At 52.7% G+C, this 23,320-nt stretch overlaps 2 protein-coding genes across 3 annotated transcripts; one reads left to right on the top strand and one right to left on the bottom strand.

Annotated features, from left to right (window-relative positions):
* The first annotated feature begins 608 nt into the window (after positions 1–608).
* TMBIM1 (transmembrane BAX inhibitor motif containing 1) lies at positions 609–19,317 on the top strand. 2 transcript variants are annotated; one of them, XM_079781946.1, is made up of 12 exons: positions 609–711; positions 11,488–11,723; positions 13,058–13,152; positions 13,882–13,946; positions 14,118–14,171; positions 14,640–14,690; positions 15,437–15,476; positions 15,679–15,716; positions 15,872–15,959; positions 16,269–16,364; positions 17,490–17,543; positions 17,937–19,314. In XM_079781946.1, the coding sequence occupies exons 2-12, from the start codon at positions 11,528–11,530 to the stop codon at positions 18,081–18,083; spliced, it is 924 nt and encodes a 307-aa protein (XP_079638072.1). In that variant the 5' UTR covers positions 609–711; positions 11,488–11,527; the 3' UTR covers positions 18,084–19,314. The 2 variants fall into 2 exon arrangements, with proteins under 2 accessions (XP_079638072.1, XP_079638073.1); XM_079781947.1 differs by lacking the exon at positions 609–711 and adding an exon at positions 1,006–1,156 and having other exon boundaries at positions 17,937–19,317.
* On the bottom strand, positions 18,655–23,009 carry LOC307105953 (putative hydrolase PNKD). The gene is made up of 3 exons (XM_079781948.1): positions 22,894–23,009; positions 21,965–22,133; positions 18,655–20,473 (listed from the first exon to the last, which is right to left on the bottom strand). Exons 1-3 carry the CDS (start codon positions 22,958–22,960, stop codon positions 20,281–20,283), a joined length of 429 nt encoding a protein of 142 aa, XP_079638074.1. The 5' UTR covers positions 22,961–23,009; the 3' UTR covers positions 18,655–20,280.
* Between the last annotated feature and the right edge of the window lie 311 nt (positions 23,010–23,320).

Genomic DNA, 23,320 nt, shown 5'->3' with positions numbered 1-23,320 from the left:
TTGTAGAATAAATCAGCATAGCTATGTGATAGAATACATCTGTTTTTATTGATTTTAAAGAGAGAGGAAGGGAGAGGGAGAGAAAGAAACGTCCATGAGAGAGAAACCTTGATAGGCTGCCTCCTGCACGCCCCCTACTGGGGATGGAGCCCTGAAACCCAGGCTTGTGCCCTGACTGGGAATGGAACCAGCGACCTCTGGGTGCATGTGACACGGCTCAACCAACTGAGCCACACCGGCCAGGGTTAAAGTTGCTTTTGAATAATATTTAGTAACAAGAAAATGCTTGTGATAAAATATTAAAGAAAAGCAATAAACAAAACTTATACAATATGACGTCACTCTTGAAAAACAAGTAAAATGCGTCAAGGCAAAGAAGCACCAAGAGCAAGTACTTCCCGCTGGGAGTCGGGAGTGGGTGGAATGAAGTGCTTTTCATCCGGTATTTGTGTGTTTTTAAGTTTCCATCAGTGATCACGTTATTGCCTTTAAATCCGAAAATACAGGACTAGCGAATTCGTCATGGTCACAGGCCGGGCGCGGGCGGGACCCGGGGCGGACCTCAGCGCCCCACTGGCGGCGCCCAGAGACCCCGCCCCAGGGGCCGACGCGACGGGGCGGGGCGCAGAGCCCAGCCCAGCCCCGGCCCGGGCGGGCGGTGCCAGACTTGCGACGCCTGGAGGCCGGGAACGTACCGTCTGGATCTGCCAGGCAAGCTGGGGGTCCGCGGCCCGCCGGAGTTGGGGACTGCGGGCCGGCGGGGACTGAGTCAGGGCTGGGTCGGTGCTGGGCCGGGGCCCCCAAACTTTCTCAGAGTGCGCGGCGGGCTGGGCCGTTCCCGCCCCGGCAGCCGGTGCCAGAACGCGGATCCGTCGCGCTCTCTGTTGGAGTTTCGCTTTCCCCTTGCGCCTGGGGCAGGCGGGTGCCACCCGTTTATCTTTGGGAGCCGAGCGGCTGGTTGTGGGCACCGGCGGGCGGGCCAGGGTTTGAGGGTGTCATGTGCCCCTCTTTCTGGCGCGTGTCTGTCGCAGGGCGTGTCCACAGTGCCATCCCCAGAGTGGCCAGCTGTGCGTGGAATGAGGGCTCTGATGGCCCTCAGCTGCTGGGAGCAGGAGGTGGCCTCAGGTTGCCCCTACGCCAGCCCAGGTGTAGACAGGTAAAAGAGTACTGGTCACTGGGGGAAGGGACAGGGTGGAAATAGTGAGCAGCCCCTGGCCGTGGGTGGGGAAGTGGGCACCTCCGTCACCATGGCTTTGTCTCACCTTGCCTGCTTCCTGCCACTTCCTCAGGCTGGGTTCGGAAAGCTACAGGGGCAGTATTGTTCTCCTCCTGGCCTCTTTGGGTCAGAGTAAAAAGCAAGCAGGAAAATGGAAAAGGGGTAAACAAGTGAGACTGGGGAAGGAGCCAGGGGACAGTGGGAGGGCAAGTAGAGGAAGAATGCTGGGAGTCTTGGCCCTGATCTTGTGGGTTCTGCATCAGTTCTTGTCCGGGGGGGGGGGGGGGGGGGGGTCTCTACCCCTCTCAGCCCACTGTGGCCTCTAGCCGTGGGGTTCTACCTGAGGAACCTGGACATGGGATAAGTGGGGGTAGGCCTGGGAACCAGGGTCAGAGCCACACACGTGTCATGGAAGGTCCCTCAGGTGTCCAGTTCTCTTGGGCTCTGAAATATTCATCTCATTGGTGAGCTTTGGTTTCAAAGCTGGTGCCTTTGGCCTGGCCAGTGGTGGCAGGGGGAGCGAGGTGCTTCCTTGGGGCCGCTTTGTCTGGGACAAAGGCAGCCATATTTCCTTCTCACCTGCCTGCGCTCCCTGTCTCTCCAGTCATGAGGACCCAGAGAGCCAGTTTGTAACTTAGAAAAAAGTGGTGGGACCACACAGTGTCAAGGGCCCTGATTTACTGTCTCCTTATGCCATGATCTCAGGGCCTCACTTGTAAAAATGGGCACCTCAGAGAGGTAATGATGGGTTACACCTTAAGTGTGGGGAGAACCTCATGTCAGGCTGAGGTAATAGCCACCTCAGTTTAGCCTCCTCCCATGGGAATGGGGGCCTTAGCTGCAAGCTGTCCACCTCAGAGCACTTCCATCCCCCCAACTTCTCACCCTGGGCCCTTAGAAAGAGCAGAGGCCCCAGAGAAGGGACACACACTTGTGTGTCTTCAGAGGACTGCACTGGGAGGGCCAGGGAGCGGAAGCTCAAGCTCATACAGCTCTCAGGGAAAGCTTCCGCTAGCAAAATGATGTGGGCTTTCTGGAGTATTCTATTGGAAACGCCTGGGAGAGCATGGCCTTAACAGAATCTTCCAACCCTAAGATTCGGGGATTCTAAGCTAAAACCTGGGTGTGTGTGTTTTGAAGTAGAAATGATATCCAGAAGTCCACAGTGCTGGGTACCTAGATGGTACTCAATACAGTGGGCAGGGAGGAAGAGAAGAATGAGTCCTTCTTGTGTGTAATGATTTGTATTTTCCTGTTACATTAAGGTGATGTCAGGGAATGCCAGCCTCCTGGCTCTATGCTAGTTGGAGATGTCACCCAGCCTTGGCAGTAAATCCTACTGTGGAGATTATAATAGCAGCTTGGGGGGCGGGGCAGGGAAGAGAGGAAGGACCCCCACAGAGGATCCATCCTGGCACTGAGCTAGCTGACTCTCTGAGAGGGGGCATGCCTGGTACTTAATGTGGCTGCTCGGAGAGGCTGTGTGTGAGGGCCGAGGTTTTAAGATATGAGGAGTTAGTCGATAATATTGTAGTGCATGTTTGAAAGTTGCTGAGTAAATCTTAAAAGTTCTTGTCACAAAAAATAAAATTTTGTAAGTTTGTATGGTGATGGATGATAACGACTTATTTGCAGTATATATAAATATTGACCATTTTGCAGTATATATAAATATTGAATTATTATGTTGTATACCTGACACTTATATAATGTTACATGTCATTTATACTTCAATTGAAAAAAAAGATATGAGAAGGTTTCAGGTTTGATCCCAATTCAGGGCACATACAGGAAGTAACCAGTGAATTCATAAATAAATGAAACAACAAATCCATGTTTCTCTCTCTTTCTCTTTCTCTTCCTTCTTCTCTCTAAAATCAATAAATAGTCCAGCCAGTGCAACTCAGTGGCTGAGTGTCAACCTAGGAACCAGGAGGTCACGGTTCAATTTCAGGTCAGGGCACTTGCCCAGGGTGTGGGGCTACTTCCCCGGGGGGATCGTGCAGGAGGCAGCCAATCAATGATTCTCTCTTATCGTTGATGTTTCTCCCTCTCCCTTCCAATCTGAAATCAATAAAAAAAATACTTTTAAAAAGTCAATAAATAAACATTAAGAAAAAAATAAAGATATGAGGAGTTAGGACCTGAGTCATTCTCAGGGTTGGGTCTATCTGTAAAACAAAGGTGGCCTGCTCAGCATCCATAGAATATTATTCGGTAGGTGTGCTTTGATAAAAATGTTTCGGGTTTGAGAAAGTTGGAAGGAACACTGGGTTACACAAAGTTGAACAGGTTTGCTCACTGCAGGACTTCTCAGCAGCCTACTGTGCCACTGTGCCGTGTGAATTTCCAAAAGGGGATATGGATTGCTTTTCAGACTGATCTGTTTTCAGAGCTCATCCATGCCCATCTCCTGGGCTGTGTTTGTTAGAGCAGTCCAGGGAAGGCCTGGGTGATGATTCTAGCTCTCCACTCTCTGGTCCCAGTAACAAGCCCCTCCTCCTCTCCCCCCACCTGGGCTGATTTGGGTGAAAAGGAGGCCAGGGGAGGTCATTTGCTTGGATTCCCACAACTAGTTAGTGGTAGTTAGAACTTAAACCCAGGTTTCTTGGCTTTCTGCCTCAGTCTTTCTTTTCTAGTGCTACCTTGTTTCTCTTCAGGTTCTGGGGTGAGTGAGCTCCTAGGAGATGCTGGCTGTCGGGTTCAGGGGGCAGTTCTGGAGGAGAAGAAGTTTTGGCCACTCCCATACCCAGAACATGCCATATGCCTTTGCCTCGGTAGACGGTCATCCAGAACAGTTAACATGAGTAGTGACCTCGGCCTAGAATCTTCAGGAAGTAGGTCATTCTGCCCTGAAGTCTCCCGTTCTGGTTTGCTTGGGCTGTTCATTCAGAATCAGAGACTCTTAGAGTTGGCATGGACTTTGATCTTTTGGTTCAGTGTGCTCATTCACTGATGAGAAAACTGAGCCCAGGGATGTGAAGTGGCCTACCCTGACTCACACAGTGCAGTCAGGACCTGGGCCAGGACAAGAACTCAGCTCCCTGCTTCCTAACCCAGGGCCCTGGCCTGGATGGACTTTCCAGAAAGGGGAGGGGACTGGTATCAACAGCAAAGATCTTTTCTACCTCAGCCCGCCTTGGGTGCTGACCTCATCACACAGGTGACTGGTGGGTGTCTCAGAGGCATCTGCTCCAGGCAGGTGTAAAATCAGACATCAGATTTAGGTTCAAACCCATCTCTGCTGTCCACCTGCTATGGGACCTTACATCTGTTTTTCTCTGAATTTCAGTTTTGTCATCTGTAGAGTGGGAATAAGAATATGCATCTCACCCAGCTGGTGTGGCTCAGTAGTTGAGCATAGACCTATGAACCAGGAGGTCATGGTTTGATTCCCAGTCAGGGCACAGTCCCAATAGCGGGTGTGCCTGGGGCAGCCAACAATGATTCTCTCTCACCATTGATGCTTCTCTCTCTCCCTCTCTGAAATCAATATAAAAAGAATATGCACCTCATAGGGGCCTGTGAGGATCCCATGTGCCCAAGTCTTGCATGGTAAGTACACAGTACTTACTACTTACTGTAAGTGATTCTCTTCTTTCCCTGCCTGCTTAAAGGCTTCCTCATTCCCTATACTGCACTCCCAGGCCACTCTGACCACTGACTTGCCTGGGGTCTTTGAGATTACCACACTGATGACACAATTCTGCCCTCAGCGAAGGGTAATGGGGGAGCTGTGGATGCCTGGGTCCTCCCTGCTCTCCAGGGCAGCGTGGAGACTGGAGCCACCCCTCTCACTCTCTGACTGGAGTGAGCGCCCTGGTTAGGCCTGGACTGGGAAGGAAGTCATGGGCTGACAGTCCTATCTATTTGTGAGCAGGAGGCATAGAGAACTGGGGAAATGAGTGGATTGTTCTGGCTCTGCCTCAGGGTGTGTGTGCTGCCTTCTGTTTCTCTGAGTTCTCAGACAGTGGGCAGGGCTGGGAATGAAGTTCCAAACCCATGACCCAGAGGGCTTGTCGTGGGCTGGGACAGGAACTTTCTTGGCTCTGGGATTTCCTAGTCTGTCAAATGACCAGCTGATTTCTAAAGTCCAACCCAGTTCTGATGTTTCAGTTTTTAGATCCACTCAGCGTCATCCTATTAATCCCAGGGGCCAGGCAGACAGAGGATAAGTGGATTCTGGGCCCATTGGTCTGTGTGCGTCAGGCCTGGTGACATGCCCAGACACTCCTGGGTGTATCTTTTTACTCCTCCTCTGCCCTGGTGGCTATATACTGGGGTAGGAGGGTGACGTGTTTTCTTGGGTGGGGGAGTTGGGTTAGGTAAAGGAAGAGGGAGGAAAAGAGACTGTAATAAGAGGCCTGGTTACAGTGGGCCAGGGGCTGCCCTCCTAGGCCTGCTGGGTGGGGTTTCCTGAGATGTGCACTCTGAGCTATTCTTTCCACTCTGGCTCTGGGCATCCATTCCTGGCAGGGAGGAGGGCACGCTGCCTGGACCAGTCAGCTGCTCCTTTCCACCCCTCCTTCCAACACACACACCCTCTTGCTGTAACCCCAGTAGCACCAGTCTCTCTGCAGATTCCAGAGCCTTAACCCTTCAGATGCCCCCAGGGGAGCCTGGGCCTGGGCCTCAACTGGCTAGGAGTATGGTGGCCCCAACTCCAGGGGAAGGAGATGCTTTCCTGATGCTGCACCTGAAAACTTGACAGCCAGCAAGTCCTACATCTGAGCCCACCCATTTCTGCTGTTGTGCCGGCTGGGTCTGGGGGTCTTGCAGGAGAAAGGAGAGGTGCCGGCTCCTTTCTGATGAGGGATCAGGTTCATAAGAGAGGGGAGCAAACTTAGATCTGTGATATGGCAAGGACAGGACAGAGTCTGAATGTCTTGGTAATAGGCATTGTGACGAAGAATGTTCTAGTGATTCAAGCTGCCTGCAAGTAGAACAGTCTTGCTCCTGTCACTGGAGTGTATCCAGTAGGAGTTGAATGCTCACTGTGTTTTAGAAAAATTCTGGCTTCCAATGGGGAACCTTAATAGTCCTTTTTAGCCCCTGGAGACTGTGAGCCCCTCCAGATGACCTGATTCCTGGTTCCTAGTCTTTGGGCATGAATCATCCTCACTCTCTAGATATTTCTCCTCCTTCCCTTTCAACTCTACATTCTTCTCCAGCTCCCACCTGTAGTCATAGCTATGAAAGTAAACACTGGTCACTTCCCCCTTTCCCTTGGCCAGTGCCAGCCCCAAACCTCATCCCCAGCTGAGCTCAATGAGGAGGTGGCCAGGGCTGTCATGAGGGTGGGGCAGCAGCCAGGGTGCAGGCTCAGAACTGCCGGTGCTGGCAGCCCTGGGCCGAGGCTCTGTAGTCTGGCGTTGCTCAGAGGTGAGTGTGGCTGAGCTCACTCCCTCTCCGTGCTCAGGCCTCTACACCCGACCCCAGGTCCAGCTTTGTGACAAAGAGCAGGTCACTCTGCCTCCCTATGGCTGTCTGGTTGGCAAAGCGAGGGGTGGGCTTACTCTAGCTGAGTGAGTTTCATTTCAGCTCTTACCAGTAAGAATCTCTGTCTCTGACTACCCTCTTTTCCTCCTGGTGGTTGCACAGGATTGGGGACCTGGGGGATTCTGAAAGGGGCTGAATGGTCTGGAATCACCTTGCTCTGTAAGCCTTCCATTGTCATTAGGGGGTCTTGGATGGGAAGCTATGAGAAGTGATTAGAAGTTTGAACAGACAGGGTGTTTGAATGAGGGATCTGAGCAGGGGCTCTAAGAGCATGGGCTCTGGAGTTGGACTTGGAGCTCAAATCTTGACTTCCTTATACCCTAGCTAAGTAACTTTGGGCAAGTGACTTAATTCTTCTAAGCCTCTATTCCTTCATTTGTAAATAGGGAAAATAACATTATCTACCCTGTTGGCCTCTTGCTAGGATTTAATGAAATAATAACTAAAAATATTCAACATTTATTGTTTATCAGAGGTCAGGCACTGTTCTAAGTGTTCTACGTGTATTTTCTCATTTAATTTTTACAACTATCTGGAGGGTACTATTATAATATTAAACTCATTTTCCAGCTGGAGAAACTGAGGCATAGGGAGGTGAAATGGTCAGTGCCGGTCTCTGGTGAGCGTGGCTGGTGGCTGAGGCCCCAGAGAATTGGGCTGTGACCTCCTGTGTCCCCAGCAGGCAGAGCCACTAGTGAATTCCTCTGAAACCAGCAGAGTCAGAGGGAGGGCAGGAGTGCAGAGGGAGTCCTCATGAGTCAGCAGCCCTCTGCACTGGGCTGGAACCCTGGATCCTCGTGGCCCATCTAAGGCCGGCCTTGCTCTCCCTGGTTCACCCTTTAGTCTGGAGAGGGACCTGTTTGTCCGGCTCAGCTTTGAAGAAGGAAGGAGGCGTGGCTGGCTGGCCATGAACAGGCAGGCACTGCATAGCCTGGCTTCTCAGGGGAGTTGTAGGATTCCCGTCTGTTAGAGCTGGAAATGAGTCAGGGACCGCCTGGTCCACTCAGCTCATTTCACAGAGGTGCACCCTGAGGAGGCTACAGAACTGGGTACTGGTGACACTGGTGGCTCAGCTGGAGCTTCTGACCACAGGGCCTTTCTTGCCAGTGCCCCCTGCTGCGGTCAGCCTGTTCACCTACATGCCACCATCTGGATGGTGGACATCAAATGGTCCGGGGTGCTGAGATGAGGGCAATAATGACAAATAAACCCATCCCTCTTCCTGCAAACAGGCCACTGTTCTCTTGGTGTAGTTAAAAGGGGATTTAAAAAATATATTTGCCCTAGACCAGTGGTCGGCAAACTCATTAGTCAACAGAGCCAAATATCAACAGTACAACGATTGACATTTCTTTTGAGAGCCAAATTTTTTAAACTTAAACTTCTTCTAACGCCACTTCTTCAAAATAGACTCGCCCAGTCCGTGGTATTTTGTGGAAGAGCCACACTCAAGGGGCCAAAAGCCGCATGTGGCTCGCGAGCCGCAGTTTGCCGACCACGGCCCTAGACAGTTTGGCTCAGTGGATAGAGCATCGCATCGGCCTGGGGACTAAAGGGTCCCGGGTTTGATTCTGGTCAAGGGCACATGCCCAGATTGCGGGCTCAATCCCCAGTAGGGGGCATGCAGGAGGCAGCTGATCAATGATACTCTCTGATCACTGATGTTTCTCTCTCTCCCTCTCCCTTCCTCTCTGAAGTCAATAAAATATTTTTTAATTTAATTAATTTATTTTATATATTTTTATTGATTTCAGAGAGGAAGGGAGAGGGAGAGAGAGATAGAAACATCAGTGATGAGAATCATTGATCGGCTGCCTCCTGCATGCCCCCCCTACTGGGGATTGAGCCCACAACCCGGGCATGTGCCCTTGACCGGAACTGAACCCGAAACCCTTCAGTCCACAGGCTGGCACTTTATCCACTGAGCCAAACCAGCTAGGGCTAAAAGGGGATTTTTGAAGGGGATGGATAGAGGGATAGAGGGTGAAGGAGCCTCTTGTCTCACAGAAGGGGACCCCAGTTTTTCTTTCTTCGTCTTTTAAAAGTCTATTAAGAAGAGACACATATAACGACTTATGAGTATTTTCTCACTCTTACATAAACAAAACATTTTGTTATTGTTGCTGTTAATCCTTACATGAGGAAATTTTTCCATTGATTTTGAGAGAGAGAGAGAGAGAGAGAGAGAGAGAGAGAGAGAGAGAAACATCGATGTGAGAGAGACACATCGATTGGTTGCCTGCGACCCAGGTACATGCCGTGGACCGGAATAGGCAGGCCGGCGCTCCATCCACTGAGCCAAACCGGCTAGGGCTAAACAAAACGTTGTCAAAAACAGTGAATATCTCGGTTTCTTAAACTCAGCACAGCCAGTTTTCAGTCCTCCCTTGTTCCTTTCATTCCCTCTCCTCAGGCCACTCTACTCCCCGGTGCAGGACCAGCACACAACCCCACTTCTGATGCCCTGGTTTGCTGTGTCACACCCTCGCTGTCAGGGACATCTTTCTTATTTCTGACCTGACACATTCTTGCTGCGCTGGTCCATTTACTCTGGGAAGATGGAGAACAGCTTTCCTCAAAATAACCCATTTAGAGACCTGGCCTGTAATTCAATCCTGCCTCCCCACCCTCCCTGCCACCTTCCTCTCTGGATTATCCCAATTGTCATAAGAGAGAAGAGATAAGACAGTCCTTTATCTGATCCCTGAACTGTGCAGGTGCCCTAAAAAGCCGGCTCTTCCTTCCAGCAGAGGCTCTGAGGCTGTCTGCTGACCTGGATCTGGGGGTGCTTCCTCTCTGTGGGATCCTAAAGGTCTGCCCCTTGGAAGATGCTCTAGGACAGGTGGTGGCTCTGTCAAGGGGCCCAGACTCTTATCAGGGCTTGTCCCTAATCGGGGTCTTCCAGGGACCTCCTTCTTAGCTCTTCGCAAGCCCCAATCTCTGCCACTTAAGAGGGGAATACCAGTCCAGGGGGACATTTACTTGGCATAAGAGGCATAAAGAACACAGCATAATATGCCCTGGCCAGGTAGCTCAGTTGGTTGGAACATCATCCCCATATGCCAGGGTTGCAGGGTCGATCCCTGTCAGGGCACATGCAGGAATCAACCAATGAATGCATGAATGGGTAGAGCAACAAATCAATATTTCTCAATCTCTCTCTAAGAATCAATAAATTAAGTAGAAAGAAAGAGAGAAAGAAAGAAAGAAAGAAAAGAAAGAGAGAGAGAGAGAGAGAGGGAGGGAGGGAGGGAGGGAGGGAGGGAGGGAGGAAGGGAGGGAGGAAGGAAGGAAGGAGAAAGGAAGGAAGGGAGGGAGGGAGGAAGGAAGGAAGGAAGGAAGGAAGGAAGGAAGGAAGGAAGGAAGGAAGGAAGGAAGGAAGGAAGGAAGGAAAAAGAAAACGTAATACAGAAGACAGACATCTAGGACCCTGAAGGCCTTGGAGATTCTGGTGGCACCATTAACCTGCCAGTTCTGTGATCACGGGAATCACGTCACTGTTCTGAGACTTGTTTCCCTCATCTGAACTGAGCATTTGGGGCCTTGTCCTCAACTTTCCCCTGGCTGTGGGGTTCTTCCTCCTGCAGAGAAGGTAGTGACTGGACCCTGTGGCATGAATCCTTAGGGCTCCCTCTTCCCTGCTAGCTGCTGCCCCCGGTGGAGACAGGCAAGAATCACAGGGACACTAGAGATCCTGGGGTTCAAAACGAGTGTCTCCCCCTCCCCAGGGGGCTTTGAGGCTCTGCAAGCACTATCCAATCCCTGACAAGGCCATGAAGAGAGCAGTGGCAGCCATAGGCTGTTACACACCCATCTGACACGCCTAAGCTATTATTTGAAAGAACCAGAAAGTTCTGTCTCAGGCCTGCCCTTTTGCGCCGCCTCCCAGCTCTGGTGGCCAGCCCTGTGCACCCATTCCCCCAGGCCTCAGGCGTCCCCTGACTCAGCCTGCCACTGTCCACAGCCCTCTGCCCTCCCACGCTGGGGCTGGTGGCTCCAGCACCAGGGCTAGCTTGTTGTCCTCGCCTCCTCCCCCACCATCTGCCTTGGCTCCTCCCCAGCTCTGCCTTTCAGGCCTGACTCTCCTGCCAGCTGCCATGGGGGCTGGGTTGACCCTTCAATGGGTCCCAGCTGGCCCTGTGATTCACCAGGCTTTGCTGGGCCATTGGGCTTCTTCCCTGGACACTAGAAAGCTTTTTAAAAATTTTTATTTTATTTTTTAAAATTGATTCCAGAGAGAGGAAAGGCGGGGGGAGGGGGTGGCGAGAAAGAAAAAGAGAGAAACATGAATTTGTTGTCTCCCACACGCTCCCCGCCTGGGGATCAAACCCGCAATCTGGGTATGTGCTCTGACTGGGAATCGAACCTGCCACGTTTTGGTGTACAGGACAATGGTCCAACCAACTGAGCCACACTGTCCAGGGCTAGAAGGCATTCTTAAATGATCACAGGGGAGTTCCCAGGCCCCTGCTCCTCATCGCTTACCCCACTGATGCCCAGTGATACCTCTGGACTCTTGTGCCCCCGCCCCGACCCATGGCAGAATGCTGCACAGGGAGGGCTGTGGGCAGAAAGCTGGTGTGAAGGTGAGGGGCAGGGGCTGAGCTGGTGGGCCAAAGGCACTATAGCAATGGGGAGGATGGCCTGTGGGCAGAGGATGGCACCCCATGATTGAGAGAAAATAGGAGGGTCTCCTTCCACAGAGACCACCTAGATTGGGGTGGGGTGAGCTGGGCCAGGCACTCATGACTTTTTCTTGTCTTCCATTTCAGGTCCCAACCACTGGGGTCTCCCCACAGCCCTTGAGTGGCCATGTCCAACCCCAGCGCACCCCCTCCGTATGAGGACCGCAACCCCCTGTACCCTCCACCCCATGGGGGCTATGGGCAGCCTTCTGTCCTGCCCGGCGGGTACCCTGCCTACCCTGCCTACCCACAGCCTGGCTATGGTCACCCTGCTGGCTACCCACAGCCTATGCCCCCCGTGCACCCGATGCCCATGCACTACGGTGAGTCCTGAGGGTGGCTGGCGGGGGGCGGGGGGCGGGGGGCGGAGCACTGGCAGCACTGAGCCACCTCATTTCGTTCCTTTTCAACTTCCTGTTCACCCGGTTTTTCATCTCCATTTCCCATCTTTGTTTCCTCCCTACTCAGTACCTAGCTCCCCTGGACCACCTGTTAGCCCCGTTATTCAGCAGGGAGTCTGAGTGCATAAGACACACCGGAAGTTACACACCACACAGAAAGTGGCTGGGTGAAGTAATTAATTACTAGGCGGCCATTCCTAACTAGGGGCGCCACCCCACCCAGTGCCTCTCCCCCTTTGGAACCTGAGGTACTTTTTATTTTTTTTTAATCCTTGTCCTTTAAGGTAACATATGATTTTTGCATATATCCAGAGGTCATTTGGATGTTTGGTAATCACCCTGGCAAGTAAATGCTGTTTGGTCTTTGAGATGAGATAAGATGAGAAGGCAGTGACTTTCCTGAGCAGCCCACACACGGACTTTGAAAGTAGTCCCCAGGCATTCCAGGAATGCCGTGTGGCCTGGAGCACAGCCCAGGCTCATCTGGCCACTCGTCTGCTCGTCTGCTCCGTGCAAATATCAGTGGTCAGTCACATTTCCAGTCCTGTCTTGTCCTGTGAACATATATCCCTGACATGTCTGTTTTCTCTGAGTCCTACTTGTTGACCTGAGGTAGATCATGGTCTACACACTCTTCTCCACCCTGCACACACATGTGCTGTGTTTTTTGTTGTTTTTAATCCTTATCTGAGGATATTTTTTCCATTGATTTTTAAAGGGAGTGAGGGAGGGGGAGAGACAGAAAGAGAAACATGGATAGGAGAGAGACACATCGACTGGTTACCTCCCGCACACGCCCTGACTGCGGTGGGGATCAAGCCTGCAACCCAACCGAGGTACATGCCCTTGACTGGAATCAGACCTGGGACCCTTCAGTCCAAGGGCTGACGTTCTAATCAGTGGGCCAAACTGGCTAGGGCTGTGCAGTGTTTTTACCTTCCTTTTCCTCCTCCTATTGAGTCCCCTGCTCTGACCCCGCCCTCGCAGCTCCTCTGGCTGACACTCTAGTTCATGTGCCTGCAACCATGTGCTTATACACCAGAGCACGCAGGTGTGGGCTGGGCACCCACACCCAGGAAACCTCAATGCATGCTGATGGGTCACTCTGTGGGCATCTAGAGGACCTGGCTTGGGCGGGGAGTTCGTTATAACACTTGGTTTTTGACTGGAGATACCCGAGACTCTGAGATAATGTCACAGAGGCTTTGGGATTGAGGCCACATGTTCCCAGTTGGTCATATATGATCTGTCCCCAGGCCCAGGCTATGACGCCGAGGAGAGAGCAGTGAGTGACAGCTTCGGGGCTGGAGAGTGGGATGACATGAAAGTCCGACACACCTTCATTCGAAAGGTGAGATGTGGGCTGGGAGGCAGGTGTACCTGGGCCCTTTGGGCTGTGGGAATGGGGCGGTTGGCGGGGAGGCACTGTTAGCCTGGGGACTCATTCCCGTGGAAATAGCTGCTGCCTTCCAGGTTCTCTCTAGCCCTGTACTCTTTCATCCCTGTTCCCTAACCTTTCGCTCCTCTTTCCGTGACCTTGTTTTGGGGTCGGGCAGATTCAGTCTGGGAAAATCTCAGCAGACTCTGCAAAGTGTTCTGTCCTCCCCAGATTTCTTTCTCCTGTTTGGCTGTAAGCAACTGGAAGCCAGAAATGATGGTAGCTCACCCTCCTTTCCCCATCTCCTGTGTGCACAGCATCCTGCTCAGAGTAGACAGATACCTGACAGTGTCAGCCTGAACGGCTGCAACTGCGGGGCCACACTGGCTGTGCAGTGAGGCAGGGGAAGCAAGCAGTAAACTGAGGCTGGATGTCAGACAGGGATGGGGTGTCAGGGAGCAGCTGGAGGTGAGGGTCAGCTCTGAGATGTGGATAATACTGGAGCCAGCCTCTCCACCTGGCTGCAGCTGGGGAGGGCTCTCGAGTGGAAACAAAGAGTGGATCCTTCAAAATTAAAAAGGAGGCTCTCCTCACGGTTAATAGACCGGGGAGGAGGAGAGTCATTGGGCTCCTTGGTCTGGGGGCTGGCTGCTTCCTGGGGAGAGGCCAGGGGTGTGGGATGTTGACCCGTCTATGTTGCAGGTTTACAGCATCATCTCCGTCCAGCTGCTCATCACAGTGGCCATCATCGCCATCTTCACCTTTGTGTGAGTCTCTATGCCTCTCTGCCCCACTTTGGAGCTCTGGGGTCCTGGGCCTGCTCGGGTACCTGCCAGGAGCTGGGGTGGGGGGCCCCTTGACTCAGAGGGACGGAAGAAGGGCTGGATGTGGGCAATTTGAGGAAACAGCTGTGACTCCTGTCTTCTCTTGCTCCACAGGAAGCCAGTTGGCGAGTTTGTGAGGAGAAATGTGGCCGTTTATTACGTATCCTAGTGAGTCTGTGTTCCTCTCTGCTTGGGGCAAGGGGGCGGTGGTGGTGACAACTCTCTGGATTTCTCAGAGCAGGGATCCAAATACTGTTTGTGAGGGGCCCTCCACGTTGCCACCTCTTTGGGAAGTGTAGGTGCATGCCACCCAGTGAGGAGCAGCACAGACTCCTAAGAGCAGGGGTGGGGAGCTGGTGGCAACACACACAAAGTAAAATGGTCCCCACAGTCTGTTAGCCTGTCTACTCCGACCTCCTTCACCCTCTTCCTGGCCAGACCCCCGCCCCCCCCGCCCCCCCCCCGTAACAGTGCCCTTGGCTGGGGTAATCTTGTCCCACTAGATAGCTTCCCCCAGACTTCCAAACAGCTCTGTGGGCCTCCAACCTGCTGGCCGGGTGAGTGCTGTCAGGTGGGGCCAGGAGGGACCTAGTGCTGACCAGGCCTGTGGACTACTTCCTGTCTCTTTCTCCCCAGTGCTGTCTTCCTGGCCACCTACCTGACCCTTGCCTGCTGCCAGGGACCCAGGTGAGTCCCATAGACTTAGATAAAGAGAAGGGATGGCAGGGGGCAGGAGTGGGGCCAAATATTTTGGGCAGAAAGGGGACTCCTTATAGCAGCTGAAAAAAGACTTACAAGCAGTAATGAGGTTGATAGCAGCTACATACATGCAGGTGTGTACAGTACCTTGCCTGGTGCCCCAGCCTTTCCCTATCCCCGCCCCCTCCCCAGGCACATTACCTCTGCCTTTCTCTCCTAAGCTCCAAGGACCCTTTAGCATCTATAACTAGTTTCCTGAGCCTATGCAGCCCAGCTGGCTCACTTCTACTACCTCTGTAACTTTCTAAATAAACTTTCTCTTACAGTTTGAAAAAACAACCAAGTACCTTGCCTGTGTGGGATCTATTTAGCTATGTAGCCATTATTCTTATAGCAGCCCTGTAAGATATGTAAATTTTACCATTTAACAAATAGGAAGAACCCAAGGCTCAGAGAGGCTGAGTAACTTTGCCACAGTCACACAGATAGTGTAAAAGCTCAATGAATCCAGGTCTTTGTGGCCCCACAGCCCACATCTGTCCTATTGCCCTGTGTTGTCCCTGCCTAGAACACCTGAGCAGGTACCAAAGGCTGAGCCAGCCTCCCCCCCCCCCCCCCCCCCCCCCAGTCAAGGCCTAATTCTCCAAGCACCTGGGCCAAGACCTTCCTTCTGCTAAAGGACTCTGATACCTGGTTGGCCCTGAGTCACTTAATTATGGTTTCTTTCCCTTCAGACGCCGTTTTCCATGGAACATCATCCTGCTGACCCTCTTTGTAAGTCTAGAAGCGTGGAGGGGATGTGGAGATGGTGTGAGGGAGGGTTAGGGATGGGGATGCCATTGTGGAAGGTGTCTGGTTCTCTCCGCCACCATATCCTTACGCCTGTCTCCTCAGTCACATTTACTCCCAGCCCTGACACTCTGCCATGACCATGCCTCTCTTAAGTGTTTCCCTCTTGTCTCTCTCCTTCCCTCAGACTCTTGCGCTGGGCTTCATGACCGGCACCATTTCCAGGTACATTCGGGGACAAACCACCATGCTCTGGGAAGGCTGTGTTATGGGGGAGCGGGCATCCCTGGGCTGGCAGTCCTGTGCATGGGAGAAGTGGCGGTTTTGAAGTCAGTCATGTGTGGCTTATGCCTCTGGCCTCTCCCTCTCCTTCCCCTCAGTATGTATCAAACCAAAGCCGTCATCATTGCAATGATCATCACTGCTGTGGTGTCTATTTCAGTCACCATCTTCTGCTTCCAGACCAAGGTGAGGGTTTGGGGGGCCCCTCCACCCCCCTTTCTTAGACAGAGCTGGCTCTTAAGGCTTGGTGCTTGAGCAGGCCCGGGAGGGCCCAGACCCCTAGACTGGGGATTCCCTCAGAGACCCTAATCCCTTCCCTTCAGAGCTACTACACCTACAAAGCTGCTCCCTGTGTCAGTCCTTAGAATGTCACTCCCATGCCCCCCAGGAGGCAGCACTGGGACTCCTGGGAGGTGGGGGGAGGCAGGGCCAGTCTGGCTGGCCTGCTAGTTGTGACACTCATCTGACAGCAACTTCATTCCTCCTTCCTGGCAGGTGGACTTCACCTCATGCACAGGCCTCTTCTGTGTCCTGGGAATTGTGATGATGGTGACTGGGATTGTCACTGCCATCGTGCTGTCCTTCAAATACGTGAGTGTCTCAGGAGAGCTGGGGTCAGTGAACCCCGTGGTCAGGGGAGACTTTCTGTAGAACGAGCGCAGCAGGCCCACAGGCCCCTGGACAGGCTTTGGCTCCCAGGACCCTCGACTGGCCAGCAGAGGCCCATCCTTTGGGTTAGGGCAGTGGTTGGCAAACCGCGGCTCGCGAGCCACATGCGGCTCTTTGGCCCCTTGAGTGTGGCTCGGCGTTAGAACCACTTCTTCAAAATAGACTCGCCCAGGCCGAAAACCGACTTCTGCGCATGGGCCACGAAGTTTCAATCGCACTGTACGTGCGCGCCCGCCCGCACGTGGTATTTTGTGGAAGAGCCACATTCAAGGGGCCAAAGAGCCGCATGTGACTCGCGAGCCGCAGTTTGCCGACCACTGGGTTAGGGTATAGTTATTTCTCTTCAGCAACAGGCGGCCCTGGGACCCATCGCACCTGAAGCCTTGGACAGCATCACGGAATTCCCATGGGAAGTAGGGGATGAGATCTGGCAGCTGAGACCAGGTCCTAGAGGTGGTGGGAGAGGAGCCCCATGGCACAGAGGGGAGCACAGAGCTGGGAGGGAAAGCATGTGAACAGGAGGGCTGCCTGCCCTTCAGTGGACAGGCACCTGAAGGCTGTTGAGCAGGGCTGCCTGGGGTACTCTCTGACTCTGATGTTCATCGAAGTGGTTGGGGCTTCCCTCCCAACCCTCTTCTTCAGTCTGTCCCTCCCGGGATTGGCTGCAAGAAGCATTCCCCTGAAGGTTGACTATGACTGGGGAAAGATGATGGGGCTCTTTGACCAGTGCTTGCCTGAGCCTGCCCCTCCCAGAGCTGCAATCCAACCACCTTCTCTTTCCCCGAAATATATGGACACCTCCGTACCTTACTCACTTTGGAGATTGGTTTTCATATGGCCACTGGAGGATGGGCTGTTTTCTCTGCCAAATTGTTACCATTCTTAATTTCTCCCAGGATCTGGAAGGCAGAGGTAGTCCTTTCGTGTAGGTAGTTTCCTGGATCTATCCCCTTGGATGCCAGAATCCCAGGGGAAGCTGGTCCTGACAGCTCACTTTGGTCGTGCTTTGCTAAGATTTCTAACACCATCCCTGTTCCCTCTCATCAGATTTACTGGCTCCATATGGTCTATGCTGGTCTGGGGGCCATTTGCTTTACCTTGGTGAGTAAGGCCCTGCCTGTTTGGGAAGGGGAGCTGAGGGGAGGGAAGGGAGGAACTGAGTGGATGGAGCATGAATTTAGACTACTTGGGAGGCAGGGAATGTGGCCACAACTACCCTTCCCTATCTCCCCTGTCAAGGGGTTTGCTGATTTTCTGGCACCCCTGCCCTCTCGTGTCCACAATGCCTGCAGTAGAACACTCAGCAGGCGGACTGTGGAGAGTGTCTCTCCTTTTCTAGACTGGGAACTGCTTAAGAGTAGAGACCATGTGTTGTGCTGTTCATTAGTGTCCCCTAAGCACACTGCATGGCACAGAGGTTCCGGGTACAGATCTGCTGACCAGAAACGAGTTCTGGCATTTACCCGGGGATCTCACTCGTGCTTGTCCCTGCAGTTCCTGGCTTATGACACCCAGTTGGTCCTGGGGAACCGGAAGCACACCATCAGCCCAGAGGACTACATCACTGGCGCCCTGCAGATCTACACCGACATCATCTACATCTTCACCTTTGTGCTGCAGCTGGTGGGGAGTCGCGATTAAAGAGCACCCCCAGTTCCGCTCCACTTTGGGCTCTCCCAACTCTAGAGGGCTGGGTCCTGTGACCAGGGTCTGGGCCACAGATGCCTTTCCTTCCCCTAAAGTAATACGCCCAGTTTCCTTTCTGTCCTGGGTGAGTGCCTCTGTGGCTGTGGATGTGTGGGTACCACCTGGTGGGGCTGGAGGAACTGGGGACTAACTCTTGCCCTTGATGGACTTGGCAGGGACTAGACTGAAGATGTGCCTTCTCCCTCCACCCACTATGTGGCACCAAATTCTTCTTAACTGCTGGGGTCGGAGCAGGGAGGGATGAAAGAGCCTCTTCTAAAACTAAACGGGAATATGGATGTAGACGTGACTCTTCAAGGTGATGAGGTTCCCCCTCCCACCTTTGCCACAGGCTTCTGGGCTAGGTAGCTGGAGCTATTTCCTCCCTCAACTCCTAACAGAGCCAAAGAGGTTTGTCCCCGCCTGCTGGACTCTTAGGCCATTATCCTGTACTCCTTTGGCACACCTGTGGCTCCCTGGCTCAGGGAGGTATAAGCGATCTGTGCTGTGGCCCCCCTGCTTCAGCTCCTCTCTTGATGCATGTATATATTGTTTATCTGGGGTGGGGGTGGGGGAGGAAGAAGGAGAGGACAGGGAGCAAACTCAAGCACAGGGGCCAATACAGAGCAGCGTCTACCCTGGGCTTCCTCATGGCTGTGGTGGTGGCAGAGAGCAGGCCCATTTGCAGCCATCGGGTCCCCATTCTCCAAAGCTGCCCGGGAGGCCTCCCTGGTGCTTCTGAGCTCTGTCAGAGGGATCTCTGACTGGCCATGCTCAGGCTGCTCAAGGCAGAAAGTGAGGGGCAAAGGTCAGGAGATGGGGTGGTTTGTAGGATCATGTGTGGCCAGGAAGTAACCAGGCTGAAGAGACTAGGTTGGGATGCCTTGGAGTACCCCATCCAGTCTGACAGATATTGTTCTTTCCTTCTGCTAACCTAGGGAGGGCCTGAGAGGAAGGAGACTTCCCCTCTGTTCTTAACTCCTACTGAGGGATTTTAGACTCAGACCCCATCTCTCTAGCCAGCTCCTGCTTTCTTCGTGACACCAAGTGCCTCAAGCTGGAATGGGGGAGGGGAACAAGGGTCACTCTAAGGTCACTCTATCAGGTGGGGTGGAAACCAAATCAGCTCAAGGGTATAAGTAGGACTTCTCCAAGTCCTTGGTCCTAAGTATATCACATAAAAAGACATAACTAGAAATATAATAAAGTTTTACATTTAGAAGTTAAAACCCCATTTGGCTCTGGTTTTCTTCACTTTTGGTCTGGTCCTGCCCAAAGCATCCACTTCCTACCTTTGCGTTCCGGCTTGCTATCTTCCACCTTTTCTAAGATAACCAAATACACTTTGCCCAGCACTTGTTGGTGATGGATGCAAAAGGCTGCTGGAAGTTCGACTTGCATTACTGGGTCTGGCAGGGACCACTCAGAGAACATGACCTTTCTTGCTTCATGGACCTTTTACAAAACTCATGAGAGAGAAACTCTCTTCCCCACAAAGCTGTATGTGTACACACAATTTCACAGTTGGGCTGGGGTAGGACTGCAGACTCAGGTTTAGGACCCCTGCCTTAGAAATCACTAGTCACAAACCTTTTAAAGTAACCCAGATCCAGGGAGGTTGAGTCATTTGGACTCAGCCACAAGGAGTACTGCTTTATTTCTTTCACACCCTCAATGCCCTCTTTGATTGTTTATTTATTTATTTATTTGTTTGTTCAAAACTGAGAAAGACCCCACCCTCCTGGCCAGCAGCTCTGAGGACTTGGTCTCCTGGGCCTGCATCTAGGCTTGTTGCTTAAGTCTGTGGTTTCCCCAACCATTAATCCGGAACACTGAATGCTTCAGTGAGACGGCTCACATGAGTAACCCACCCCGCCCTCTGTCCCTCCCATCCCAAGGGACTCAAAAATCCAGTCCCGGTTCCTTTCCATTCACACACTCAATAACTTTATTTGCCTTTGACTGGTTTCTCAGGGAGGGGAGGGAGAGCAGGGTGGAGGGGGGTGGGGAGGAGTTAAGGACTGACAGCAGCCTGGGCTCCATGCGCCCTCTGGTGGACCTTAGAGGCAAGGACTAGAATTGCCGCCAAACCCAAAGGATTTCGTGGTCTGGAGGCCAGTCAATACAGTCTAGGGGAGGGCTGCAGTGTTCCTCAGGTCTGCACCCCAGACCCAGCTTCGGGAGACTGGGCATGTTGGGAGGAGGCCCTGTATCTCTGGCTCTCATACTCGCCCGTGTTGGATGCCCGCATGTTCTGCCGAGCCTTCATCTGCTTCAAACGATTCTTGTCCACTTCCCGCTTGGTGAGGATGAAGAGGAGGATACCACAGGGGAAGCCGATGGCCCTAGGGGTGGGGAGATGTGCACGGGGTTTGGGGAGGGGCCACGCCTGAGCCAGAGGAGCTGGGGGGAATCTCATTCCAGCTTCATTGATCTCATGAACACTGCAATACCTCTTGTATCTATTTAGCCTCCTCGTTGGCTGCTGGAGGGCCCTACACAAATCAGATCCTGCTGCTACTCTGCTTAAAATCTCTTAACAGCTCTCCATCACTTCCCTGCCAAGTCCAAACACCCAGGCATGGCACAAAAGGCCCAGTGTAGGTGGGTCTCTGCCCACCTCTACATTCCTTTTCCCCTGTAGCCTGACACCTCTCAACATGAGCCCTGCAAGCCTACTATACAGTCTATGCATGATTCTCCAGATGACCCATCCTCTTTCCCTTTTTGACTCTTGGCAAATCTTCTCTCTGCCTAAACTGCCCAACATCCTCTCCCAGAGTACCCTTCTTAATCCGAGTAACTGCTACTTGGGAGCACCTTGGTGTGGGGAGAAAGGACATGGAGTCAAAAGACCTGGTAAGACTCCCAGCTCTGAGCCTCAGTTCTCTCATCTGTGAAATGGAGATGTAATATTTATCAAAGACGAAAAACCTTACACTGTAAAGTCCTGGAACACCTAAGGTGCTGGAAAAAAAAAAGTAATTTCTCACCCTGATGGGTGTGGCTCAGTTTGTTGGGTGTCATCCCATGTCCCGAAAGGTTGATGGTTCGATTCCCCAGTCAGGGCACATGTCCAGGTTGCAAGCTCGATTCCCCACACATTGATATTTCTCTCTCCCTCAAAAAATCCTTTTTTTTTTTTGGCCTTATATTTATTGGCTTTAACTTATTTTTTTGGATAATCCTCACCCAAGGATATTTTCCATTGAATTTTAGGGAGAGTGGAAGGGAGGGGGAGAGACAGACAGAAGCATCGATGTGAGAGAGAAATATCAATTGGTTGCCTCCCGCACTGGGGCTGGGGTGCTGGGGATCAAGCCTGCAACCAAGGTATGTGCCCTTGACCAGGGGTCAACACTCTATGCATGGAGCCAAACCAGCTAGGGCTCCAAAAATCTTAAAAATTATTTTTTAAATTCTGCTAAGATAAGATCCCTTTGAAAAAATTGGTAATTTACTCCTTTTCCTTTAATATTGATCAATAATATGTATTAAGGTCAGAGTCAAATCTGAATAATGATGTGTTAAACACCTTCGGGATAAAATCCCAATTAGGTCTCACCCCAAGTTCTCCAAAAAAGATGACACCAGGGAATCAAATTCATATCAGATTAGCTCAGCTTTCTCCACAGAAAACCCACTCTCTCTCCAATTTCACATACTTTTCCCCCCTCCCCTGCCCCATTCCTCTGAGATTCCAGTCCTTGCAGCCAGCAATTCTGTCCCCACAACCCTGGATTCAGCGTACCATCTGAAATTTGGAGAAGTTTCTGGGTTCTGCCCTCCCCTGGTGCCTCTCCCTATCGGTGGGCAAAGGGTTAGTTAAAACTCACCAGGCTACTCCCACAGCTTTCATGGGGTTCTTGGCCTTCTTCCTGGGAATGTATTCCAGCTCAGGAGGTAGGGGCTCAGGCTCTTCCTTGCACTCGGGGGAACTGTGGCTTTGCAGTGCCCGGGTCCTGTTCTGGGAAGCTTTGTTAGCCGTGGCTCCTGCGAGAATCCCTGTGGATAGAGAATAAGAAGGTCAGGAGGAGGAGGAGGTGAAAGCCTGGGAAGGAGAGGTTGCGATCTGAGGAAGAGAAGTGACTGCAGTACGGCGTAACAAGTGCCAGGGAGAATCCGAAGGGAAATGGGAAAATCGCCATCGAGGTGACACCTTTGGGAAGCCACCTCTACGTCACTGTGGGCTCATCACCCTGGTGCCAGGAGAGTGAGCTTCGCTGTTCATCTCCTTAGAAGACGGGGATGGGAAGGACTGCAGTGGGACTCACAGGAGACGTATGAAGGAAATCCGCGAAAATGTTTTCAAACCGCAGAAATGTTAGTACGGAGAGGGAGCTTAAAGGTGGTCTACTCCGTCCCCCCCCGTCTCCTAGAAGAGGATACTGAAGCCCAGAGAGACAAACTACCTCGCCCAAGGTCAAACCGCTAATTATCCGGGGCTAGAACCCGAGCCTCCAGCAGCTCAGGACTTTCCTCTGCACTGCGGTGAGTGTCACACACCTGGAGCGCGGGAGCCTACAAGGCTTCCCTGGGACTCCCTCTCGCAGCGAGGATACGGAGGTGTGTGCAACCCGACGGCAGAGGGGCGGACTGGGCGACCTCTAGAGACCACCGTATAGCCCCTAAACTCTTTAACCCCGCAGAGGGGTGCGAGCAGGAATCGACAGCCCTGACCTCCTGCTATAACCGGGCTGGATGTAAAAAAAAAAAGGGGGGGGATCCCTTGCAACCCTGCCCTCCCCGGGGTCCCTCTCCTTACCCCGGAGGACGCGGGCATTCCTCGCCCCCCGGCCCTTCAGCGCCGTAGCTGCCACCACCGCCGCCATGTTCAGATCCCACCCCCCCCTACACCGCGGTCCCCGCCGGGAATTGTAGTTTGCGTAAGGGGCCTCCCCCGCTCCTTCCGTCCCGCCTACAGACCAGAAACTACAACTCCCCAAAGCCTTCGGAGCGGACCGGGCCGAACTACTCCTCCCAGGAGACCCGGAGGCGCGCACGCTCGCTTGTTTCCCTTCTGTCAGGGGCGGAGTCAGGTCGGGCGGAGTTTGGGTTCCCTCTGCCACGCCCCGTCCCTTTCCCAACTCTGCTCTCTGATTGGTGGTGAAGCTATCAACCCTTTCTCTGATTGGCCAAACGGCCGTCCCTCTTCCTTTCCGGAGAGTTGCTTACGCCTATTTCCTCCCGGG

The sequence above is a fragment of the Cnephaeus nilssonii genome, assembly GCF_951640355.1.
Source record: "Cnephaeus nilssonii genome assembly, chromosome: 10".
Taxonomy (NCBI): Eukaryota; Metazoa; Chordata; class Mammalia; order Chiroptera; family Vespertilionidae; genus Cnephaeus; species Cnephaeus nilssonii.
Note: the sequence above shows the minus strand (reverse complement) of the source record. Positions and strands in the feature narration are given on the sequence as shown.

Excerpts from the sequence above, each read along its gene's own strand:
- TMBIM1 (XM_079781947.1), top strand. The coding sequence starts at position 11,528 with ATGTCCAACCCCAGCGCACCCCCTCCGTATGAGGACCGCAACCCCCTG. Across the intron at positions 13,153-13,881 it reads GACACACCTTCATTCGAAAG|GTTTACAGCATCATCTCCGT; the intron begins GTGAGATGTGGG and ends TCTATGTTGCAG. Across the intron at positions 14,172-14,639 it reads GCCGTTTATTACGTATCCTA|TGCTGTCTTCCTGGCCACCT; the intron begins GTGAGTCTGTGT and ends CTTTCTCCCCAG.
- LOC307105953 (XM_079781948.1), bottom strand. The coding sequence starts at position 22,960 with ATGGCGGCGGTGGTGGCAGCTACGGCGCTGAAGGGCCGGGGGGCGAGG. Across the intron at positions 22,134-22,893 it reads GAATGCCCGCGTCCTCCGGG|GGATTCTCGCAGGAGCCACG; the intron begins GTAAGGAGAGGG and ends CTCTATCCACAG. Across the intron at positions 20,474-21,964 it reads AAAGCTGTGGGAGTAGCCTG|GGCCATCGGCTTCCCCTGTG; the intron begins GTGAGTTTTAAC and ends CCCCACCCCTAG.